Source organism: Lolium rigidum, unplaced genomic scaffold (assembly GCF_022539505.1).
Source record: "Lolium rigidum isolate FL_2022 unplaced genomic scaffold, APGP_CSIRO_Lrig_0.1 contig_27167_1, whole genome shotgun sequence".
Classification (NCBI taxonomy): domain Eukaryota; kingdom Viridiplantae; phylum Streptophyta; class Magnoliopsida; order Poales; family Poaceae; genus Lolium; species Lolium rigidum.
In genome coordinates this window covers 373,777-395,575 of record NW_025900074.1, presented here as the reverse complement: position 1 = coordinate 395,575, position 21,799 = coordinate 373,777, and the positions used below count along the sequence as shown (strand labels likewise).

The window sequence follows — 21,799 nt, the reverse complement described above, 5'->3', positions numbered from 1 at the left end:
GCTGGTGTTACCCTATTGTACATGCGTAATGGTTTGAAGGTATTTTTTTCTAGCTGCAACTTCACTAGCAATTGAAAAAATCAGTTGAAACTCAACTTACAACTGAAAAGATCTCGGTTGCAAAACTTGCAACTCAAATGCGTGAATCACAATACAAATTTGATGACGGAGGACTCAACTGAATAGTTTCTCCACTAGCTGAGATCAAGCAAAACCGTAGAAAAGAACGACTCATGCCCCTAAGAAAAGACGATACTTCTACACACTTTTTTCCTTTTCCTATTGTTAAAGGCTGAAAGCTGTAACACAGCATTTTCCTTTTAAAAAGGGCTAATAATAACACCATCCAAGAAATTCATACAAAACTGACAAAAATCAAAGAGGGTTTTATTGTACTCCGTAGTACACTATTTGTTTGGGTCATATATTGTTAAGCATGTTAATTAGCACCACGGTGATCGGATCCCTCGGTTATTGGAGGGGGCGGTTGTTGATGATCCGAAGCCGAAGGAGAAGCGGCGGTTCTTGGTATCCGTGGGCTTGAGTATCTGAAAGGAGCATGTGAGGTCGTCGTCGACGCACATGACGGCGCCGGCGTTGTCGAACTCGCCGCAGTAGTTGGGCGCGGAGAAGACGGTGACCATCCTCCTCCCGGAGAAGAACTCGTAGCCATCCTCCACCACCTGGTGCGCCCGGCACACGAGGTCCAGGTCGTGCCTCTCCACGAACGCCTCGACCACGTCCGCCCCGAAGGTGTAGGACACGCCCCGGTCGTTGGGCCCCCACCCACCGTGGCCGGAGGAGGAAGGATCGGACCAGAGCAGGTCGCACAGGAGGCCGGAGTCGGGCACGTCCACGGGCCTGGGCAGGCGGGCGATGTCCTGGAGGTGGCGGAGGTCCGGGGAGAGGCCGCCGTGCATGCAGAGGATGCGCGCGTCGACGACGGCGGCGGCGGGGAGGCAGGTGAAGCAGTCGGAGAAGTTGCGCCAGAGGCGGACGGAGTAGCGGCGCTTGCACTCGTCGTAGAAGCCGTAGACGCGGTTGATGGAGGCGCACTCGTGGTTGCCCCGGAGGAGGAACAAGTGCTCCGGGTACCGGATCTTGTAGGCGAGCAGGAGGCAGATTGTCTCGATGCTCTGCTTGCCGCGATCCACGTAGTCGCCCATGAACAGGTAGCTGTGCCGCGGCGGGTAGCCGCAGAGGTCGAAGAGGCGGAGCAGGTCGGGGTACTGCCCATGGATGTCACCTTCATCAAGAGAAACTTTAGCTAGGGTGATCTTGATATGTAGAACAAAAGTAAATTGTGCATGTATTATTACCGGCGATCTTGATGGGGGCATCGAGCTCCAGGAGGTTGGGCTGGCGCATGAAGACGTCCTTGGAGGCGGCGCAGAGCTGCCGGATCTCCCCCTCCGTGAGCTGCACCTGCTGCGCTTGCTTCCCTTGACGCGGCCGCCGTGCCTCAAGGAGACGCCGGATCACGTCGTCCAGGGCCGTGCGGTTCATCGATCTTCTCCTCACGCAACTGATGATCGAGCTAGAGTCTGTATTTTGGACGACTGATCAACTTGGGAATTGCAGGTAGATGCTTTTAAGTAGAACGACAAACAGGCCTAGCTAGAACTAGAAGCTTAGTTAATCTGCAAGCACGGCTAGCTAGCCTGCAACTTTGCATCAAATCAAAGTGATCGATCGAGGCGGTCCAGGGCTAGAGAGGGACACTGCATCAAAAAGCTAGCTAGAGATATATGGAACTTTGCTGCTGGCTGATAAAGAGCACCTATGCTGATCAAAAGGAGAAGCAGCCACACCACCCAAATTAAGCCAGCAAAAGCGCTACCTTTCCCCTTCGACTCACCACCACCACGAGTGCAAGATTCTGCTTTTATGTAAGCAAGTGATTTAGTTCTAAGGCTCTGCCCTTTTTCATTGGCTTTTCCTTGTCATTGATCGACACTGGACGGCCACGCCACAGTGCCAAACGAAGGGCTGACTTGGATTATTAAGCAGTAGAAGAAGAAAAGATCACAAATTGCCATGAAGAAAGTAGGAGAGCTGAGGAGAAGGGGAACCAGGAAACTGGAAAGGAAGATGCTGCAGAAAGGGACGGAGCGAGCGAGGTCGGCACAAATTTAAAGTGGAGGGAAGGCGAATGTTGCTGCTGCCAAAATGTGTCCATCTATCCAGTTCTACTCTGCTCTGCACTAGCTTGTTATTTTGTTCCTTCGCAAGCCATGGATGAACATGGAAAAGAGTAACATCCACGTTTTATTCGGTGCCCCACAGAGGTTATTCCTAGATCGTACATTACCAACTTAATACGTTGTATTTGGTGAACCAGACTTGTGACCGGTTCACTCACCGGTGCGGTTTATAGAACTATGCTCCAGACCCAGTGGGCCACGGATTGGCTGACTTTAGCAACCCAGAGTCAGTGACATGTGGGGCCTTTCCAATGCTAACTGGAATATTATCATCAGTTGATGTCCATCCAGATATCTTACAATGAAAGGTATTTTTTTATAAGCTTGCTAACGTTACATCACTGATCAGCAAGGTTACAAGTTATCAAACAGCTCGGTAACAGTTAAAAGGATGGACTGAAACAAATATGCACCAATCTTCTCTTTTACAGCAGAAATTGAGCAACCTCGACTAAATTCGTGTCATGTGTCAGGAGTGTCTATGCACAACAATCGTAAGAATTGCTTCATTTCCTTACATGCAATAAGAGGAAATGTTTTAGCTACAAATTTGCTTAGGTCCAGAAGAAATGGAATGGCAGGACCGCATGGTGATCTGAAGCCTTTGAAAGTGGCGTGGATACCATGATATAGCCTTTCATCAGTACAGTGCTGTCGAATCAGGTTCCCACCACGAGGTATAAGCAGAACATAATTTCAAGACTGGGCAATTCCTAGAGCAAATACATGATTGACGTCAGCCATAGCAATCCATCAAACTGAACACATGGTTGCGAGCAGAGACTAACTACCTCTCTATACACCATATCAAATAATTTAATCTGAATCAAATGGAGAAAATGTTATGCGAAAGCTAAATTGCTTCAGACAGGAAAAAAAACATCACGGAAATCAACTTATCAAGTTTTCGAATATCATATGATCTTTCTTATGGCGATATTAAGATTGCTATTTTACTACATCAACTCGTATACATGAGATTGCTATTTTACTACACGGAAATAACCTTATCAAGTTTTCCAAGATCATATGATCTTTCTTATGGCGATATTAAGATTGCTATTTTACTACATCAACTCGTATACATGAGATTAGAAGACTGACCTTACAAATTTATACATGTTTTCACGATGGGATGATGTAGAGATCTTGCTTCGCAATGTAATAGCACCCCATGGAACTCCCTGGCCGCATGGTGAACGCCTCTCGAAATGTACCTACCCGCTTGCTTGGGATGTCAATCGCGAGCTCGTCCAATCTGGGCATCCCTTCGGCTTGCAACCCTTCACCAAATACTAGAAATTGGTTGCCCGTAATGAATGACCCAGACACACGGATATCGATCTCTGTCTCCCCGTTCGCACGACAATGGAGCTTCTCGACGACATGGACGATTTTTTCGCGAGGCCGGTCGCCTTTCAACTTCCTCCGTATAGTTGATAATTTGCCAAATATGTCGCTTTGTCCAACATATGCGGTGCCTTTATAACTGCCAAAACAGGATAGGTAACACACCATCAGAAACAGCTCGCAGTACCATCTGAACTAGTATATAATAGTGGCCCAAGAGAAGCAACAATACTGATGGGATAAATCTGAACTATAATAAGTTGGAAAAACTTTTAGTAGCCAGCCGGTTACTACCAAGTAGAACAAGAGACGCGAAAAAATGGCAGTAAGCAACTCATTGCTTTGCCCAGATTAACAGGAAAGCATGAATTATATAAACTACAACGGTAAATTCAGCTAGCTCAATTAACTTGTTGGTAACTCAAGCTAGCATTTAGCAAGTTTTCACATTATCGTTGGCAGAACACATTCTTGCTATTATTTGTACCAACTTGACTTAATTGGAGTCACTACGTACATGTTAACTGCATAAACAGCAATAAGATGCTACATGCAATTATAAAAGTAAGTTTTATGATCATGTACACAAATGTAACATCGCCTCAGGTACCTGAAAGTTGATTCTTCCATGTAGAATGTCTTCATATGATTCCAAGGCCCATCTGAGCCATTAAACAGGAGGTAATAGTGAACAGCAAGCATCTGGGATTGAGGGGCAAAAAATCTGCTTAGTATCTACAATGGCAAACTGCTATCTTCGCTACAGGGTCATCAGAAAAGAAACAATGAACTAAAGAAAAAGGGACAACATAACTCATCACATCCTCTCTCTCCTCTCTCTCTCCCTTTTTCTCCTGCCTAGGCAGATGCGGACGGAACAAATAGGAACAGCGACCATGGTGACCACCAGCGGTGGTGGCGTAGACCAACGACGATGAGTAGCTGCAGAGGCCAGAGAAGGCGAGACGCAGTAGCATCATCAAGCGACTTACTCTCACTCTCTCAGCACCTGCTCCCCTCTCCCCCCTCCCCCTGTCTAGCTTCAGTTTTTGAAGTAGGGGGCATGTCTACGAAAGTATGAAAAGAATAAAAATCTGAAAATGCTCTAAAGAATTCACCTCTGCTATTTGCTTTAATCTTTCTGTTGGATTAACAACACCCTTGACGTATGCTGCTAAATCAACACCAGCTTCCTCGTACCTCTTGATAAATGGATGTGATAAAAGCTGTAAATGTTGAACAGGCTTAACAACTTTAAGAAAACCAAAACAAGAGGGGAAATTTAAAAAAAGCATCAGTGAGATAATTAACAGTCAGTTATTAGACCAAGCTATAACCAATCACTGCATTTTTTTCTTTATTGTGAAATGCACTTCCAATAACATCCAATACATGAAATTAACCACACAACTACAGAATACTTTGACAAAACTAGAGTTCCAATGACACATACTAGAGCGCAACAACCTACTGTTGCATCTGCAATCTCATACACAAAGCATCAACTCTAATGTGCTTGGACTTGGAAAGATCGTGGTTCACTGAACCTAGAGCAGCCAATACATAGTTTAAGATGCTTCACTGGATAAAGGATTCCATGACTCAGCAACTGAGTCTACGCATTGGAATGAGAAACTGCAATCAAAATTTTGATCTTCAGAGGCAAGGAAAACAAAGTAGGCCGAAAGAGGCTAGTGATCATTCTATTGAAGTACCGCTAGAGCCTAATCAAGACAAGAAAAGGCAAGAGTGATGGTCACCCGATAGTATCACATAACACGGAGGTGTGTAGTGGAGCTGATTGGGAGCAGAAACTAACGAAGATCGAAAGAAGCCTCCACCTTGGCGAAGTCCAACTACTGTCTAGGAGGAAGCTGTATCTACTTAGGAATCCTCAAGATTAAGGAGAATTAGGAGTTCTAGTAATACTTATGACCTGGATCTTAATTTAGGTAGTGTTCCTATTATGGTGAACATGTTGCCAAGTCCAGTTCGTGTTATATCAGGACTAGGATCCAGCACATGAAAAGCGATCCCTCAATATATAATTAAGGGAGACACAAGTTAAATCATTTTAGCAAAGAGTTAGAAGAAATCCTTCTAGTTGCTCCACCACATCCTTTCCTTCTCCCTAACTATGTAATATATAACAACACTCAAATGGTCCGCAAAACATAATCAGAAATTCCTAACCTACTGAACTCAGATTACTTGGACGTTAACATTTACCTGCTCACATGTAGGCCTGGCATCAGCATCTTTCTGCAAGCAATCATTGATGAAGGAACAAAACTCTGGTGTATAGACATCCTCTGATGGTGTTGGTGATGGATCATCAAGGATCTGAAATAGAAAATTTTAGGATCAAGAGAGGACAGCAATGAACTCAAAGAATACAGCTGAAACACGAGATTTCAAGACTGGGTAAGAGAAAGTAAAAGAAAAGAACATTCCAGGAGACAAACAAAATGATGACAACATTCATTAGACCAAATATATTTAAGGGTGCACATTTATTACATTGTCAGATAATCTATAAATTAAAATTTCAAATAAGAATGCAAGTTAAACCAGTAAGGGAAAAGAGAAAAATAATAGAAACTAACATAACTAACGAACAGACTTGCGAATGGAACATTCTTTGTCATCTAAAAATCCAAATAGTATCCGCACTTTGCATCAGTCTGTAAAAGGGATAATACTGACATACATAATGAACGAAAATAGATAAAAGTTAAGAAGAAAAAAACTGAGTAGCCAATTACCTGCAGCATTAAAGTGGCTGCGCCTGCATTGACATTGTATGGAAATTTACCAGTAGCACACTCCAATATCGTTAGTCCAAGACTCCAAATATCAGCAGCATAAGAGTAGTTCTCATTTCGAATTCTCTCAGGTGACATATATGTCACGGTGCCTACAAAGGTAGCACACTGGAACATATTTATTTAGCAGAACATAAATTGCTCACTCACTCCAAATGATATTATGGCATTGATGTACTATTATACGATAATTAGCTAAGATTTTATGCATCATGCAATATATAAAAAAAAATTATTGTCACCAAGAAGTAGCATACCATAGCCATTGTATTGTCCAAACCGGCACTTACACCAAAGTCTGTAATTTTTGCATCACCCTTGAGATTTACCAGCATATTTGCTGGCTTAATATCTCTATGAACTAGATGTCTTACTTCATGCAAGTACTTCAGGCCCTACAGAATAGTACAAAGAACAATTTATAACTTCAAAAATAGACAAAGCATCATTTTGATCAACACAAACATGAAAGGAAAAGTATGTGGAAGATTCATACAAGTAGTACTTTCTTTAGCATATGTGCAAGAACTGGCTCGGGTATTGATTTCTTTACTCTTATAACGTCTGCTAGAGAGCCACCATCCATGTATTCAAGGGCAATGCTTATTTGTCCAGAATCCGGCATGTAAAATGCACCCTGGAATTCAACTAAACCAGGATAGCAGCATGCTTCACATAATGTTCTCATCTCATTAAGAATTTGTTGCCTTTTCTCCTGTAGAAGTATGAAAAAGATGAAAAGAAACTTGGTAAATCAGTTTATCAACTGAAATATAATGAATTAATAATAGCAATCAAATTAGTATACAGACATAAAGCACCAAATTATTTTGTGCAATACTAAACATGTTCCGCCACAATACTATATGAACTAGAGCATTTGTGTTCTTTCGCATATCTGCTTTGAACTGTCACTGCTACTTAACTTGTCATTGCAAATAAGCCAGAATCCCTTCATATGGATATACTCAAGTTCAGCTTGTTTCACTCAATTGCATGAAAAATACTATTTAGAAGAATTTTTTGTCACCTTGAGAGTGGTTAGAGGAAAATGAACATGGCATATTTTAACCCACGCTAGTAAAATATGGTGCAAATGTGTCGAGAGAACGGCGACAGCTCGCTTTGGGGTGATATGCGACTAGAAATGAGGATGAACTTGTTGTTCTCTTTATTTGTTTAATCAAATCATGATGTGAGCTCGTCTGTTAGTAGGATGCCATTTCCAATGAGTCGGGAATGTCCTAACTGGATAGGATAGAGTTTATATGATTAAGAGTATTTTTCTGCAAGTTAAGTGCAACCGGTACAATGACTCTAATAAGGAGTTACTTCCCAGAGAAAAAATACACACCGCCTGATTTGTTTATACATATCCAAGACCCTTTGCTTGTGATGTTCTTCCCTGCAAAAGCCTTATTGCCACCACGTCAGCCAAGGCCTTCAAGGTAGCTAGTCTACGGCCACCTATGTACTCCTACCACACATGCCAATTTCTTCCCTCTCCTTGCAAAACAGCTCATCCTCAAGCTATGGTGATCCATCGCCGAAGCCCTTGTAAGCCCCACAATCAAGGTTTTTGAGTCGCCAAGTCAAGTCGAGTCGCCTGGCTCGGTGATTAGTTGGTCCAAGTAGGCGACTAGTAGCCATAAGTTGCTTGTTAGTCCCTAGTCGCCCTAATTTCTACAAACCAACTCCAAAATTAGTCAACGACTAATCAACGACTCAAAAACCATGATCAACATATGAAATGACTTGGGATCAGCAAAGACCTTTCCGACTGTTGACAGCAATGGCACAAAGCATTTTATCCACAGACTAGTAACATGGTTCGGAAAATTGGATCAAGGCAGATGAAATATCTTTCCACCATAGAGTCTGGCTGTGGTGAGAGATGTGATGACCGATAACATCTTAATCATGTCAAAATCACTCATCATGCTCCATATTGTACAACGCGTGGACTTGGCAAGTGGCATGGAGGAGTAGGTTGTATGAAGATATCATCATTCTTTTTCCCCAGCAATGCCAACAATGGTGCAGCCAAAGGCTGCTTCAAAAAAAGCACAGCCAGCCAGTGGAGAGGTCACAATCAACATCGGTGTCGATAGTGCGGCAACCATTATTGTGCACGTGAGTCCTATAGAAAGGGAACGATGCTCCATCATGCAAGTAGACCGTGTATAGATGGATACATGATTTGCTTTGTTCCGAACATGAATGAGGTTTAGACTAGTTGGCAGCACGAGTTTCACGAGTCTAGGTACAAATATTCAGAAAGTCAAGTTCTCGTAATCTTGTACTCGCTCCGTTCCTGAAAAGGCTTCTCAACTTTGTCTAGATACAAATGTATATAGACATTTTTTTAGCTATAGATTCATCCGTATCTAGAAAAAGTTGCAAAGCTCTTTTAGGAACGGAGGGACCGTGTATATATGTTGAGTCCAAGAAAAGGAAGGGTGCTTCACCATGCAAGTAAACAGTACTGTACAGATGAAGATAGCATTTGTTTTGCTACAGAAACCAATGAGGTTTAGACTAGTTATTATGTCCATAAGTTCCAGGAGTGTAGGTACAAATATTCAGAAATTCAAGTTCCCACAATCTTCTATATATGTTCAGTCCAACAAAGAAGAACGACCAACAATTAGGGGATTGAAAAAAAAAACATCCTTTTGAATTTTCATGGAACCCAGAAAGCAGAATTGCAGAATAAAGATGCATACCTTCTCGAATACGTTTATCTTCTTCAAGGCCAGAATCCGATGGACAGGTATGAAAATAGCTCTCTGCACAACACTGCTGGCGCCATTCCCAATGGGACCAAATATGTGCATATCTTCTGAGGCACAGCGGTACGCCTTCTCACCCTCAATCGACTCATCGGGCCCGCTGCTTCGCTTATGAAAGCCATGCTCATTGATGTTATACTCACCAAACGATCTACTCAGCAAATTTATCGTTCCACCATCAGATACCTTCACGGAAGAAACGGTAACACTTACAGATCTAAACACGCTTCGTGTCAGAGATACGGCCAAGTAACAAAATTAAGCAGAAAGCTTCAATATGCAAAATGCTAGAATGAGGCAGATACTACTAGACTATCCACCATGCATCTTTATCCTCTCCGCAGTTACGTAAATCTGCATTGCAATGCAAGAATGGGGAAAAAAACAGCGCTCTGGTTGGGAAAAACATATCCTCATCAATTCTGTGAGGACGACTAATAATCCAGTCTCATGGCACACATGACACTGCTTAACCTATCACTCTATGTGAGGATAAATTGGTAAACCACATAGTAGGGCAAGGCCGAGCCGAGCATGCTTACCACATAGGAGTCGCAGGTGTCCTCCGGGAAGGGGGCCCTGGTGCTGACCCCGTCCTTGTCCGCCGCGTTGTTGAACAGCAACGGTTGCAGCTTCTTCCTCAGCTCCTCCAGCCCCGCCATGGGGGCTCGCCCGCGAGCGGATCTGAGATGGTAAGCCGGCGCGGAAGGAGGGGAACGGCGGTGGCGGTGGCGGCGACGCGCGTGGGAGGCGGGAGGCGGGAGGCCGGGGCGTGTGTATTGGGGATGGGGTACGGCGATTGGGGCGTCGGCGGTACCGCGCGGAACGGCGGAAGCTGTAGGGCGCGCGCGGGGTGGGTCGGGAGGAAGATGAAATGGGCCGTGCGCCGGTACCGGATCGAGGCGTCGGCGGTGAGTACGACGGTGGCAGCTGGCGGTGGCCGGTGGCAGAGCAGGGTAGCGAGGGAGGGGAAAGAAGAGAGGAGTGGAGTCTGGCTCTGAAATTCCAACCAAATCGAGTAAAATCTCTCTTTTCCCAAAACAAAACTTGACGCCATCTCATATACAGTACTACAATATACTATCATCATAACAAAAGGGCAACAATAACTAAACAATACTGTAAATGTATAAACACAAATACTATGATATTTCATCACTCAACATATGACGTCAGTTTGATATTTCATTCCTTCTACTGTGGCAACCTTAAAGAACAAACTTTTATTCTTGATATCACCGTCAGTATCTATCTCGGCTAGTACCCACTCACGTGAAGTGCTAGCTTAGAAAGCTTTGTCCTGTCGGGAGTGATGTTTTGGCACATGGGAGCTTTATTTTGAAATACATGTTAGACATATTTTAAAATGTCAAAAAATTGAAACAAAAATTTCGCACGTACATCTTCATATGCTATGCGCTCACAAAGTCGTTTCATGAAAAATCGACATGTCATGTGGCGTGTGTAAAAAAGACAAAATTCGGTGCTGAAACAAAGACTTGTCACAAGATAAATTTTCTCTTTTTCGCTTAGACTACAAAAAATATTATTTTTTCGTGAAACTTGACGAATACACATATATTATGGAGATGTACATGTAAACTTTTTTGTCAAAATTTTTTAACACTTGAAAATATGTTTTTATGGTAGAGGGATCATACGCACCCGGGAGCCGAATTGAGTTTCTGTTGTCTTGTATGGAGTTGATCAGTCTTATCACGGTGTGTTTCACTATACTGCTATACCAAGTAATTATTTGTATAGTGTGTTATTTAAGTTCAGTTTATTGAGTAACTTGTCGTTTAACAAGAATAAATTAAAATTTTAGGTATGCAATTCATGTTGACGGTAATCATAAGAATGAGTATTACTAAAGTGAATACAAGTATGGTTTATACGTTTGACCCCTTACAAATTGAATGTCTCATGCGCATTGACCACAAGTACTCAGTCTACATGATTGCTCACCTTGGCCACAAGTTATTCATCATAATATGCATACGGTTCCAAATACGGTGGCACTAAGGTACCTATTGCCCAATTGTACAAAGAGTCTTTTGGGGCTATCCATACTCAAATGACAACATAAACAGACAAATGAATCCATCAACACTTCTTTTTATTTACTATTTGCATAGATTTTTATTTAAAATGCTTTATTGTATGTCCATGATGAAAACTTTCACCGTGATGCTTAGCATGGCTTACGTTAGAGGTTCAATGTTCCCTCAAAACACATATGCATAATCAAAATAGCTTGATTATATCTTTTTATTTCAACATCGATGGGTATCCACAGCCGAAAGAATACATGACATCAACAAATATAGTACAATATTGAAAGTGTTCCGCGTAACAGCATGGTTCTACTAACAATCAACTCATAAATTGTTGAACACATAACTCACATAATTAAGTTCACATTGGATTTTGTCCCCACATCTTACTTTCACATGAGCTTTAAATCACGTAGAAAGAGATAATTGTGAAATGTTCAAAGGCATAATGTATACATTATACTTGAAATAACATTTGCTACATAGATAGATATCGTGAACACTGCTGGAATAACTTCGTTAAAGGGATTTGGATGCACAAATCTTTGCTTGTTTATTTTATTAAATAAAATAATTTAAAGTTAATCATCTATGCATGTGAATAAAAGGTAGTACTAAATAAGGGGGTTAAACAGTTCGTCAAATCACATGGGATCAAAATGTTCAGTTCATCTCCTTACTATGCACAAGCCAATGGACAAGCCGAATCTACCAACAAAGTTTTGATCAAGATCATCAAAAAGAAAGTTGAGAATCATCCAAAGCGGTGGCATGAGATTTTTATTGGAAGCATTGTGGCCTCATAGAATCTCAAGGCATGGAGCGGTCAAGGTTACTCCCTTCGTGTTAGTTTATAAACAAGGGACCGTTACCCATAGAGGTGAATCTAGCTGGCCGCCTTGAGGTTTGCTCACCTGAATGATTTATCAGCTAAGGACTATCACGATCTCATGATGGACAATGTTGATGAAGTGGCCGATAAACGATTGGTGGCTTTGCATGCCATTGAGAATGAAAAGTTGTGGGTAGCTAAGACGTACAACTAGAAAGTCCGGATCAAAGAGTTCCAAGTCGGATATATACTTGGTCTGGAAAACTATATTGTCGATCGGTTCTATAAGCCAGAAATTCGGCAAGTGGTTACCTAACTAGGAAGGGCATGTACGGATCGCAAGGATCATACCCGGAAACTCGTATCTGGTGGAATCCATGGAGGGAAGCATGCTTTCTCCTGCTATCGAAAAAATTTCACCCAAATGTGTGACAATCAGTCTAAACACACAAGAGTGCCAAAGTACACATATCGTCCTTAGCGTAAACATGGCTGCTTAAGAGCATCTCCAACCGCGTCCCCTAAAGCGACCCTCAAAAGGCGCCGGATCGAGCGTTTGGGGGACGTGTTTTCTTCGTGCCGCGTTTGGGGGACGTCGCTCCCCAACTGCGTCCCCCAAACATAAAATTAGATTTTGTAATTTTAATTGAAAACAGTAAAATTCATTCGAACTTGCTATATATTACATGGATTTGAACGAAATTCGATGAAATTTAAACCTAAACCCTAATCTAGTGCGGCGCCCAGAGGAGTGGTAGTACTGGTGGAAGTTGTACATGTCGTCGTGGATGTCGTCTTGCTTGACGCGCTCGTCGAGCTCGTCAGCAGGCTCATCCTTCACCGTGCCACTGGCCTAGCTTCGTCGTCATTGGTGAGGTCGACGAGAGGCATGCCCGCATCGTGGATGGACATGGCGATGGCCGTGTCGACATCGCCCTTCCAGGCATCCTTGTCGTTCATGGACGCCAAGAACGCGGCGTGCAACCCTGGGCAGTCCTCAGGGTCATCACTGCTGGCGATGAGGTGTTGCTGCCACTACAAGAAATATGCTAATGTGCGGCCCTCCATATTGGTCACTAGATGGTCATTGTCCACCATTAATGACCTTGTTGTGACCAAAAACTGTTGGTCCATAGTTGAGTGTCACTAACGGATCACAACGACCTTTTGTTTTGATTGGTCATAGAAGAGTATGACCAAAATCGATGGTCATGGATTCTATGACCAATATTCTGGTCACATGCAATCTGTCTTGTCCACGTCAGATCTGATGTGGTAGATCTATGACCAAAGCAAATAGTTGTGGATTAAAATCAGCCCACTCCAGTTGGATGCTTCTCATGGGCCTAGCCCAACAATTCAGCCTATTATAAAGAAAAATTCTGAATTTTTTTGTCACAACATACCAGCTTCATTTGCAAACGGCGAGGCCAAACTATGTAGGTGTCTGATAATTACAGCAAGGCCGAGCATGCTTACCACATAGGATTCGCAGGTGTCCTCCGGGAAGGGAGCCCTGGTGCTGACACCGTCCTTGTCCGCCGCATTGTTGAACAACAAGGGTTGCAACTTCTTCCTCGGCTCCTCCAGCTCTGCCATGGGCGCTCACCCGCGGGCGGATCTGAGATGGTAAGCCAGCGTGGAAGGATGGGAGCAGCGATGGCAGCGATGCGCGTGGGAGGCGGGGGGGTCGAGGCGTGTGTATTGGGGATGGGGTACGGCGATTGGGTGCCGCGTGAAGGTACGACACGGTGGAAGCTGTAGGGCACGCGGGGGAGGAAGATGAAATGGGCTGTGTGCAGTTGTCGGATCGAGGCGTCAGCGGTGTGTACCACGGTGGCATCTGGCGGTGGTTGGTGGCAGAGCAGAGAAGAGACGGGCACGGTAGCGAGGGAGGGGGAAAGAAGAGAGGAGTGGAGTGGAGTCTGGCTCTAAAATTCCAACTTAATCGAGTAAAATCTCTCTTTTTCCCAAAATAAAACTTCATAGCACCTCATATCATATCATATCATAAGAAAAGGGCAACAAAAACTGTCGGGGGATGGCCCCCAGTAGGCCAAGACTATGGAAAATAAGCCATAGTATGGTAGTGGTAAACCGGATCACAAAGTGATTCGGATTCTAAACTTAAGTTAAGCTAAGCGGAGCTGGTACGAACCGGTATCCTGGGAGGGGTATACCGGAGTATTGGTGATAAGGAGTTTGTACCACCAGATACCAAGGTACCGGAACTCGGAGGTAAAGGTACCGGCAAACCGGTATCTAATTACTGTAGCCTGTCGGCACTTCAGTCAAAGATTCCACCAAGGACAAAAGGATAAGGATGAGCGAAGCACTTCAACTTTAATCGAAGCCCTGACGCCAAAGGAGAAGATGACGTAAAAGATACCGGACGAGATCACCAGTCCCTGATTAAAGACAGAACTGGTGTCAGTTGGGCCAAAGTAGCTTTATAAAGTAGCTTAGCTCATCCAAGATTCCATTAGGGTTTCTTCCCTTGTAAGCCACCCTCTCCCCTATATAAGGAGAGGGGGCACACCCATGCGCGGGGAGATCAATCCAGGGAGAAGTTAGGCAGTTTAGTAGCAAGTAGCTGAGGTCTTGTACCGTACTATCTTCAACCTCTGGCCATTGGCTAAGTTCATTAATACAATCCGGTTTCTTTTCCATCAATTTAAGCCACCCTATGGCATCTGTCGTTCCACCATGACGATAGTTGGCGCCCACCGTGGGGCCAGCAGCTGCGCTTGCTGGAGTTCATATTTGGGCGGGCATCCTCACCATCTCCGGCGAGCGTGTGGTGTCTGGCCTCGTCCAGTTCGTCGGCTCATTGGATTTTATCGACGATAACGCGGGCTGCTTCACCAACGGCGGTCGCTTCCCCAAGAACAGCCACATCATGGAGTTTGGCTCCCACCGCGTCTACTTCGGCACCGTGCCGGAACGCCAGTACCCATCGCTGGTGCTGGTGGCGCCTGATCCGCCAAGATCACCAGCTGCTCACGGGCCGCGCTTCAACCGCGCCGCCGGTAGCGTTGAGGTAACGATGCCTGGTGCAGGAGACACCGGCAAGGAAGCTGTAGGGGAGGGCGCTGGGCTAACCAAGTCCAGGCGCACGGCCAAGCCTCCAACCGAGCGCGACGAGGTCATCGCCGGAACTTCTACCGCGCCACCGAAAGCAACCCCGCTGCAAGCGGCCATGAGCGTGTTGGCTACGCCCATCGCGCACAATGCTGACGCCGCGGCCACCCAGGTCGAACTGGAGGCGCAGCGGCAAAAGCTGCTCTCCGGTGCGGCTAACATCGTCAAGGCCCAGCAAGAGCTCAACCTGACTCTGCGTGAGTATAACGCTGCCCATGGCTTTTCTTCTGTTAGCGCAAACCCTGCTAGAGTAGCTCCCTATTCCACCTTTTAGGTATCGTGCCAGAGAACAAACAGACCGCAGCAGCTCACCATGTGCCAGCAGCGCGAGAATGAAACAGACCGGGATTATCTAACCCGATGGAACTCCACACGAAACTCTTGCGAAGGCGTGATAGAAGCGCAAGCAATTGCTTGGTTCTGTAATGGGTGCCGGAGAGGTTCACCGTTGTGGCAAAAGCTACAGAGAAGCATGCCAACCACTTTGGCCGAGATGATTCGGGTGGCTGATAGCTACGCGTTGGCAGATCCAATGCAACCGGCAATCGCCGGTGACCCATCGTCAAAAAATGTACCACGCCCGGATCAGTACCGGAACAACCACCATAACAAAAGAAGGGAAGATTTTCCGGACAAGAGTTACGGGATGCAAAGTGGCCGCGGTGCAGGATAATTCCGGCACCGGCAGAAGCCAACGATAGAAAACCGGAACACAGCAATGGGCTGGTCCGAAAAATCAATGGGTTGAGAAGAAACCGTGGCAAGATCAAGAAAAGTACACCGTGGAGTCCGTAATGGATCAGCCATGCCGGTGGTACACACCGAATCCGGCCAGGCCGGCGAATCACCTGACAAAAGATTGCTCCTGTACCAAGAGGTTGATGGAGAGAGGCATGATGAAAGATGACATAGACCAAGGTTTCGAAAAATTTCCGCCACCGCCACCGCTAACCGGGGCAAAACGCAACCTGTCTTCACTCAGCCAAACCGGCCGCAGCAGTAGCAAGAAGTTCACCAGGTGGCACATAGCAACAACCAAGCACCACCACCGGCACCTTTGGGCAGGAATGTTTACCAGGATCCGGACTTGTGCTGTGTTGTGTTCGTAACAGAGCTAAGGGACCGGCAAAGTGTGCATCGCCGTTCCATGGAAGTGAACGCGGTGACACCGGCAGTACGGAAGTACATGCTGTGGTCAGATCAGGAAATCACCTGGTCGTTTAAGGATCATCCAAAAGTGTTGCCGAATTCGGGCAGATATGCTTTGATATTGGATCCAATCATGCATGGGCCATCGACACGAGTCCGGTTTAGCAAAGTGTTGGTGGGCAATGGTAGCAGCATAAACATCATGTACCGGCACACCATGCACACGCTGGGCATAACACCAAACATGTTGGAGCCAACTCACACGACCTTCCACGGCATCGTTCCGGGATTGTCCTGTTCGCTAATGGGCAAAGTCCGGGTTGATGTGCTGTTCGGAGGGCGTGACAATTGTGGCATTGAAAACATTCTGTTCGAAGTGGTTGATCTCGACAACCCTTACCATGCACTACTGGGAAGGCTGGCATTGGAAAGGTTCATGGCCTCAACTCATACCGCATACCTCAAGATGAAGATGCCGGCACCCAATGGACCCTTAACTGTGGTGGGAAACTACAAAGTGTCGCTGGAAACCGCGTCCGCCAAATCAAATATGGCTGAATCGTTGGTGATAGCAGAGGAAAAAAGAAGAATTCAAACCGCAGTCGCGTTGGCTCAATGCTCCCAGCTAAACTTAGCGGTAATGAGTGGCAACCTGGGCACACCGGCTTTCAAGCCAACTAAGGAAACAAAAGAAATTATGCTTGATCCGGCTTACCCAGAGCGCACCGTCCGCATCGGTGCCGGCCTGAGTGAGGCATAGGAAAGCGCACTCGTCAACTTCCTCCGTGAGAATCGGAACATTTTCGCCTGGTCTACCGATGACTTGGTGGGTGTGCCGAGGGAGTTGGTTGAGCACTCTCTGAACGTCCGGAAGGACGCGAAGCCGGTGAGACAACCTTTGCGTCGGTTTGCTGAAGATAGGAGGAAAATCATTGGAGAAGAAGTGACCAAGTTGCTGGTTTCCGGTTTCATCATGGAAGTACTACACACAGAGTGGCTGGCCAATCCGGTGCTGGTCGAGAAGAAAAAAGAGGAAGACCACAAGGCTCCAAAGGTGTGGCGCATGTGCATTGACTACACCAACCTGAACAAGGCGTGCCCAAAAGATCCATTCCTGTTACCCCGGATTGATCAGGTGATCCATTCCACTGCTGGTTGTGAACTATTGTCTTTTCTGGATGCTTATTCCGGTTTCCACCAGATTCCCCTGAAAAAGGAAGATCAAATAAAGACTGCGTTCATTACCCCGCACGGGGCTTATTGCTATGTCACTATGCCTTTTGGTTTGAGAAATGCCGGCACAACATACCAGCGCTGTATGCAAAAATGCTTATTCGATCAAATCGGTAAAAACGTGCAATTTTATGTAGACGACATCATGATAAAAACAAAGGTAAAAGACACCTTAATCGATGATCTCAGGCAAACATTTGACAACTTGCGAAGGTTCCGGATGAAACTTAATCCGGCGAAATGTACCTTCGGCGTTCCTGCCGGAAAACTACTCGGTTTCCTGGTATTGGGCCGCGGTATAGAGGTTAACCCGGTAAAATTCGAGCCATTGAAAGAATGAGCATACCTCAAGACCGTAAAGATGTGCAAAAGTTTACCAGAAGCTTGGCATCGCTAAGCCGGTTCATAAGCCGGTTGGGGGAGAAAGATTTACCGTTGTATGCCTTAATGAGAAAATTGGATACTTTTGTCTGGACCCCGCAGGCAGACACATCGTTCAAGGAGCTAAATAAAATGCTAGCCACGGATCCATTATTGTCTTCACCTTTGGAAAGGGAGCCCATGTTGCTTTACATAGCAGCGACAAACCGGGTTGTGAGTGTTGTGGTTGTGGTAGAAAGAGAGGAGGAAGGAAAAACCATGCAGGGGTCGGTATACTACCTGAGCGAGGTGCTCTCCCTCTCAAAGCAAAACTACCCGCACTTCCAAAAAATGACCTACGGCGTGTTTATGGCCACCACTAAGCTCAAACACTATTTCGAGGAGCATCTGATGAAGGTGGTAAGCGAGGCACCTATCTTGGTAATCATTGGCAACAAAGATGCCAGCGGCCGGATTGCCAAATGGGCAATTCAGCTGTCACCGTACTGATACGTCTCCAACGTATCCATAATTTTTGATGTTCCATGCTTGTTTTATGACAATACTTACATGTTTTGCTCGCACTTTATAATGTTTTTATGTGTTTTCCGGAACTAACCTATTAACAAGATGCCACAGTGCCAGTTCCTGTTTTCTGCTGTTTTTGGTTCCAGAAAGGCTGTTCGGGCAATATTCTCGGAATTGGACGAAATCAACGCCAAAGATCTTATTTTTCCCGGGAGCATCCAGGACACCGAAGGGGAGTCGGAGGGGAGGCCTGGGGCCCCCACACCATAGGGCCACGCGGGCCAGCCCCTGGCCGCGCCGGCCTATGGGGAGGGCACCCTGTTGCCCCTCCTGCGCCGCCTCTTCGCCTATATAAGCCATTTCGACCTAAAAACGCGATACCAATTGACGAAACTCCAGAAAGACTCCAGGGGCGCCGCCACCATCGCGAAACTCCAATTCGGGGGACAGAAGTCTCTGTTCCGGCACCCTGCCGGGACGGGGAAGTGCCCCCGGAAGCCATCTCCATCGATGCCACCGCCTCCATCATGTTCCGAGTTCCCCCATGGACTACGGGTTCTAGCTGTAGCTAGTTGGTATCATCTCTCCCATGTACTTCAATACAATGATCTCATGAGCTGCCTTACATGATTGAGATTCATCTGATGTAATCGGTGTTGTGTTTGTTGGGATCCGATGGATTGTTACGTTATGATTGTCTATCTACAAAGTTTATGAAGTTATTGTTGCTGCAATCTTGTTGTGTTTAATGCTTGTCACTAGGGCCCGAGTGGCATGATCTTAGATTTAAGCTCTATACTTATTGCTTAGATTGTATCTACAAGTTGTATGCACATGTCTATGTCCGGAACCAAAGGCCCCAAAGTGACAGAAATTGGGACAAGCTGGAGGGGAAGGCTTAGATATGAGGATCACATGTTTTCACGGAGTGTTAATGCTTTGCTCCGGTGCTCTATTAAAAGGAGTGCCTTAATTTCCAGTAGATTCCCTAGAGGCCCGGCTGCCACCGGCTGGTAGGACAAAAGATGTTGTACAAGTTTCTCATTGCAAGCACGTATGACTATATATGGGAAACATGCCTACATGATTAATAATCTTGATGTTCTGTCTTAATGCTATTTCAATCCTATCAATTGCCCAACTGTAATTTGTTCACCCAACACTTGTTATTGGAGAGTTACCACTAGTGTAGATAGCTGGGAACCCCGGTCCATCTTTCATCATCATATACTCGTTCTACATGACATTGGAAGTAGTATCAACTATTTTCTGGTGCCATTGCTCTCATATTACTGCTGCTGTGTTACTGTTACTACTGCTCTCATATTATTGTTGCTTTCACATCACCCCTGTTACTAGTGCTTTACCAGGTGCAGCTGAATTGACAACTCAGTTGTTAAGGCTTATAAGTATTCTTTACCTCCCCTTGTGTCGAATCAATAAATTTGGGTTTTACTTCCCTCGAAGACTGTTGCGATCCCCTATACTTGTGGGTTATCAAGCCTATTTTCTGGCGCCGTTGCCGGGGAGGCATAGCTCTACTCATAAGTTCACCTGGGGAGTACACTCTACCTCTCTCTCTATTTTTATTTTGTTTTATTTTGTTTTGCTTAGTTTAATTTTGTCTAGTTTATTTGTGCTTAGTTTATTTCTGTCTAGTATTACTTTGCTTAGTTTACTTTTGTCTAGTTTATATTTGTCTTGTTTTATTTTCCCTATATACCCGAAAATCCATAAAAATTTGAAAAACCGAAAAATTAAAAACTGTTATTATGGGAGAACCCACAACCTATTTGGAGCTTATAGAATATTATAATAATTATAGAGAATCAAGGACGGGTAAAGTTATGAGTGTTGTGATAGAAAAATTGAATACAATTGCTAAAATCTTGCTTAAACGCCATGATATAAACTGTTGCTCTCAACAGGACACTAAACATCTTAAATTTCAATGTGGCTTTAGTGAGGAATTTTTAATTAAGAACTATAATCGGAATAGCTATATTCATTTTGGGTTTGAAGAGGTAGAACAATTTGTCATATTTATGGGAGCCTCTGAGATAGAATCCTTCATGGTTAAAAATTATGAAACTTGTGTTGTTTGTAAGGACTTTAAGATTATGTCTCTTCTATCCTTAATTTTTGCAATGAAAGTTACACTGATAATCCTTATATCATTGATTATAAAGAGAGACTCATTAATGCACAAGAATGCACTCACAATTTGCAGGGACCTGTGGAAGAAGAAATTGATGAACCTGAAAGCTCATTGGATGAGAAAGAGGAGGAAATTGATGAACCTGAAAGCTCATTGGATGAATGTTATCACCAGAATTTGACCGGATCAGAGGTGGGCCGCGATTAAAGATGGGCTTGAAGAATATACATGGAAGGAATACATGAATCGGCCTTATATGCAAAGTTTGGGCTAGTTTGCCCGTGTATCTGTAATATAGTAGGATACGTGTCGATTAGATAGAGTTTGGCTCGTGCCCGGTTGGGATTATTCCCACGTTAGAAAGTCTACGGACTATAAATATGTATCTAGGGTTTATGAAATAAACAACAATCACGTTCACCACAAACCAATCTAGGCGCATCGCCAACTCCCTTGTCTCGAGGGTTTCTTCCGGGTAAGCATCATGCTGCCTAGATCGCATCTTGCGATCTAGGCAGTACACGTTTATTCGCTGTTTATGCGTTGCTCGTACTGAAGCCTTTTTGATGGCGAGCAACGTAGTTATCTTAGATGTGTTAGGGTTAGCATTGTTCATCGTATCATATGCTGTCGTCGTGCAACCCTTAGACATCTAGCCGCCCTTACACCTATCTTAGGTGTAAGGGCGGCACCCCGCTTGATCATTATTTAGTAGATCCGATCCGTTATGATTGCTCCTTGTTCTTCAAGGATTAGTTTAATATCTGCATAGTTAGGCCTTACAAACGGGTTGAAGGATCCGAGTGGCGCGTAGGGTGTAGTTTGCTAGCCCTAGACAGGATGTTCCGGGGATCAACTTCGTGTTGGTTTTTAGGCCTTGTCTAGGGTCGGTTTACGATCACCGTGCGTGGCCACCAGGCTCAATCACGAGTAGGATGTTCCGATTATGTGGTGAAAACCCTAAATCGTAGTAGGTCGTTTTAGCTTTATATCGATCAAGCAGGACCACCATATATTCGTGCACCTCGTACGGATCATGGGTGGATCGGCTCTTTGAGCCGATTCACAGGACAACCTGAGAGCCGATCGAGGCTCGTATTTAATGTTTACGTGTATGCCATGCAGGAAACTAAGCGAGGCACATCCATCACCTTCCCGACCAGGTATAGG

The 21,799-nt window shown here is 44.9% G+C and overlaps 2 protein-coding genes across 2 annotated transcripts; both read right to left on the bottom strand.

The window, feature by feature from the left end:
* Nucleotides 1–412: 412 nt before the first annotated feature.
* Nucleotides 413–1,506, bottom strand: LOC124680748 (serine/threonine-protein phosphatase PP1 isozyme 2-like). The gene is made up of 2 exons (XM_047215797.1): nucleotides 1,320–1,506; nucleotides 413–1,246 (listed from the first exon to the last, which is right to left on the bottom strand). Exons 1-2 carry the CDS (start codon nucleotides 1,504–1,506, stop codon nucleotides 444–446), a joined length of 990 nt encoding a protein of 329 aa, XP_047071753.1. The 3' UTR covers nucleotides 413–443.
* Nucleotides 1,507–2,705: 1,199 nt separating this feature from the next.
* Nucleotides 2,706–9,894, bottom strand: LOC124680747 (mitogen-activated protein kinase kinase 3). The gene is made up of 10 exons (XM_047215796.1): nucleotides 9,714–9,894; nucleotides 9,106–9,357; nucleotides 6,876–7,094; nucleotides 6,637–6,774; nucleotides 6,320–6,487; nucleotides 5,784–5,897; nucleotides 4,673–4,780; nucleotides 4,165–4,256; nucleotides 3,309–3,693; nucleotides 2,706–2,880 (listed from the first exon to the last, which is right to left on the bottom strand). Exons 1-9 carry the CDS (start codon nucleotides 9,831–9,833, stop codon nucleotides 3,330–3,332), a joined length of 1,575 nt encoding a protein of 524 aa, XP_047071752.1. The 5' UTR covers nucleotides 9,834–9,894; the 3' UTR covers nucleotides 2,706–2,880; nucleotides 3,309–3,329.
* Nucleotides 9,895–21,799: the final 11,905 nt, after the last annotated feature.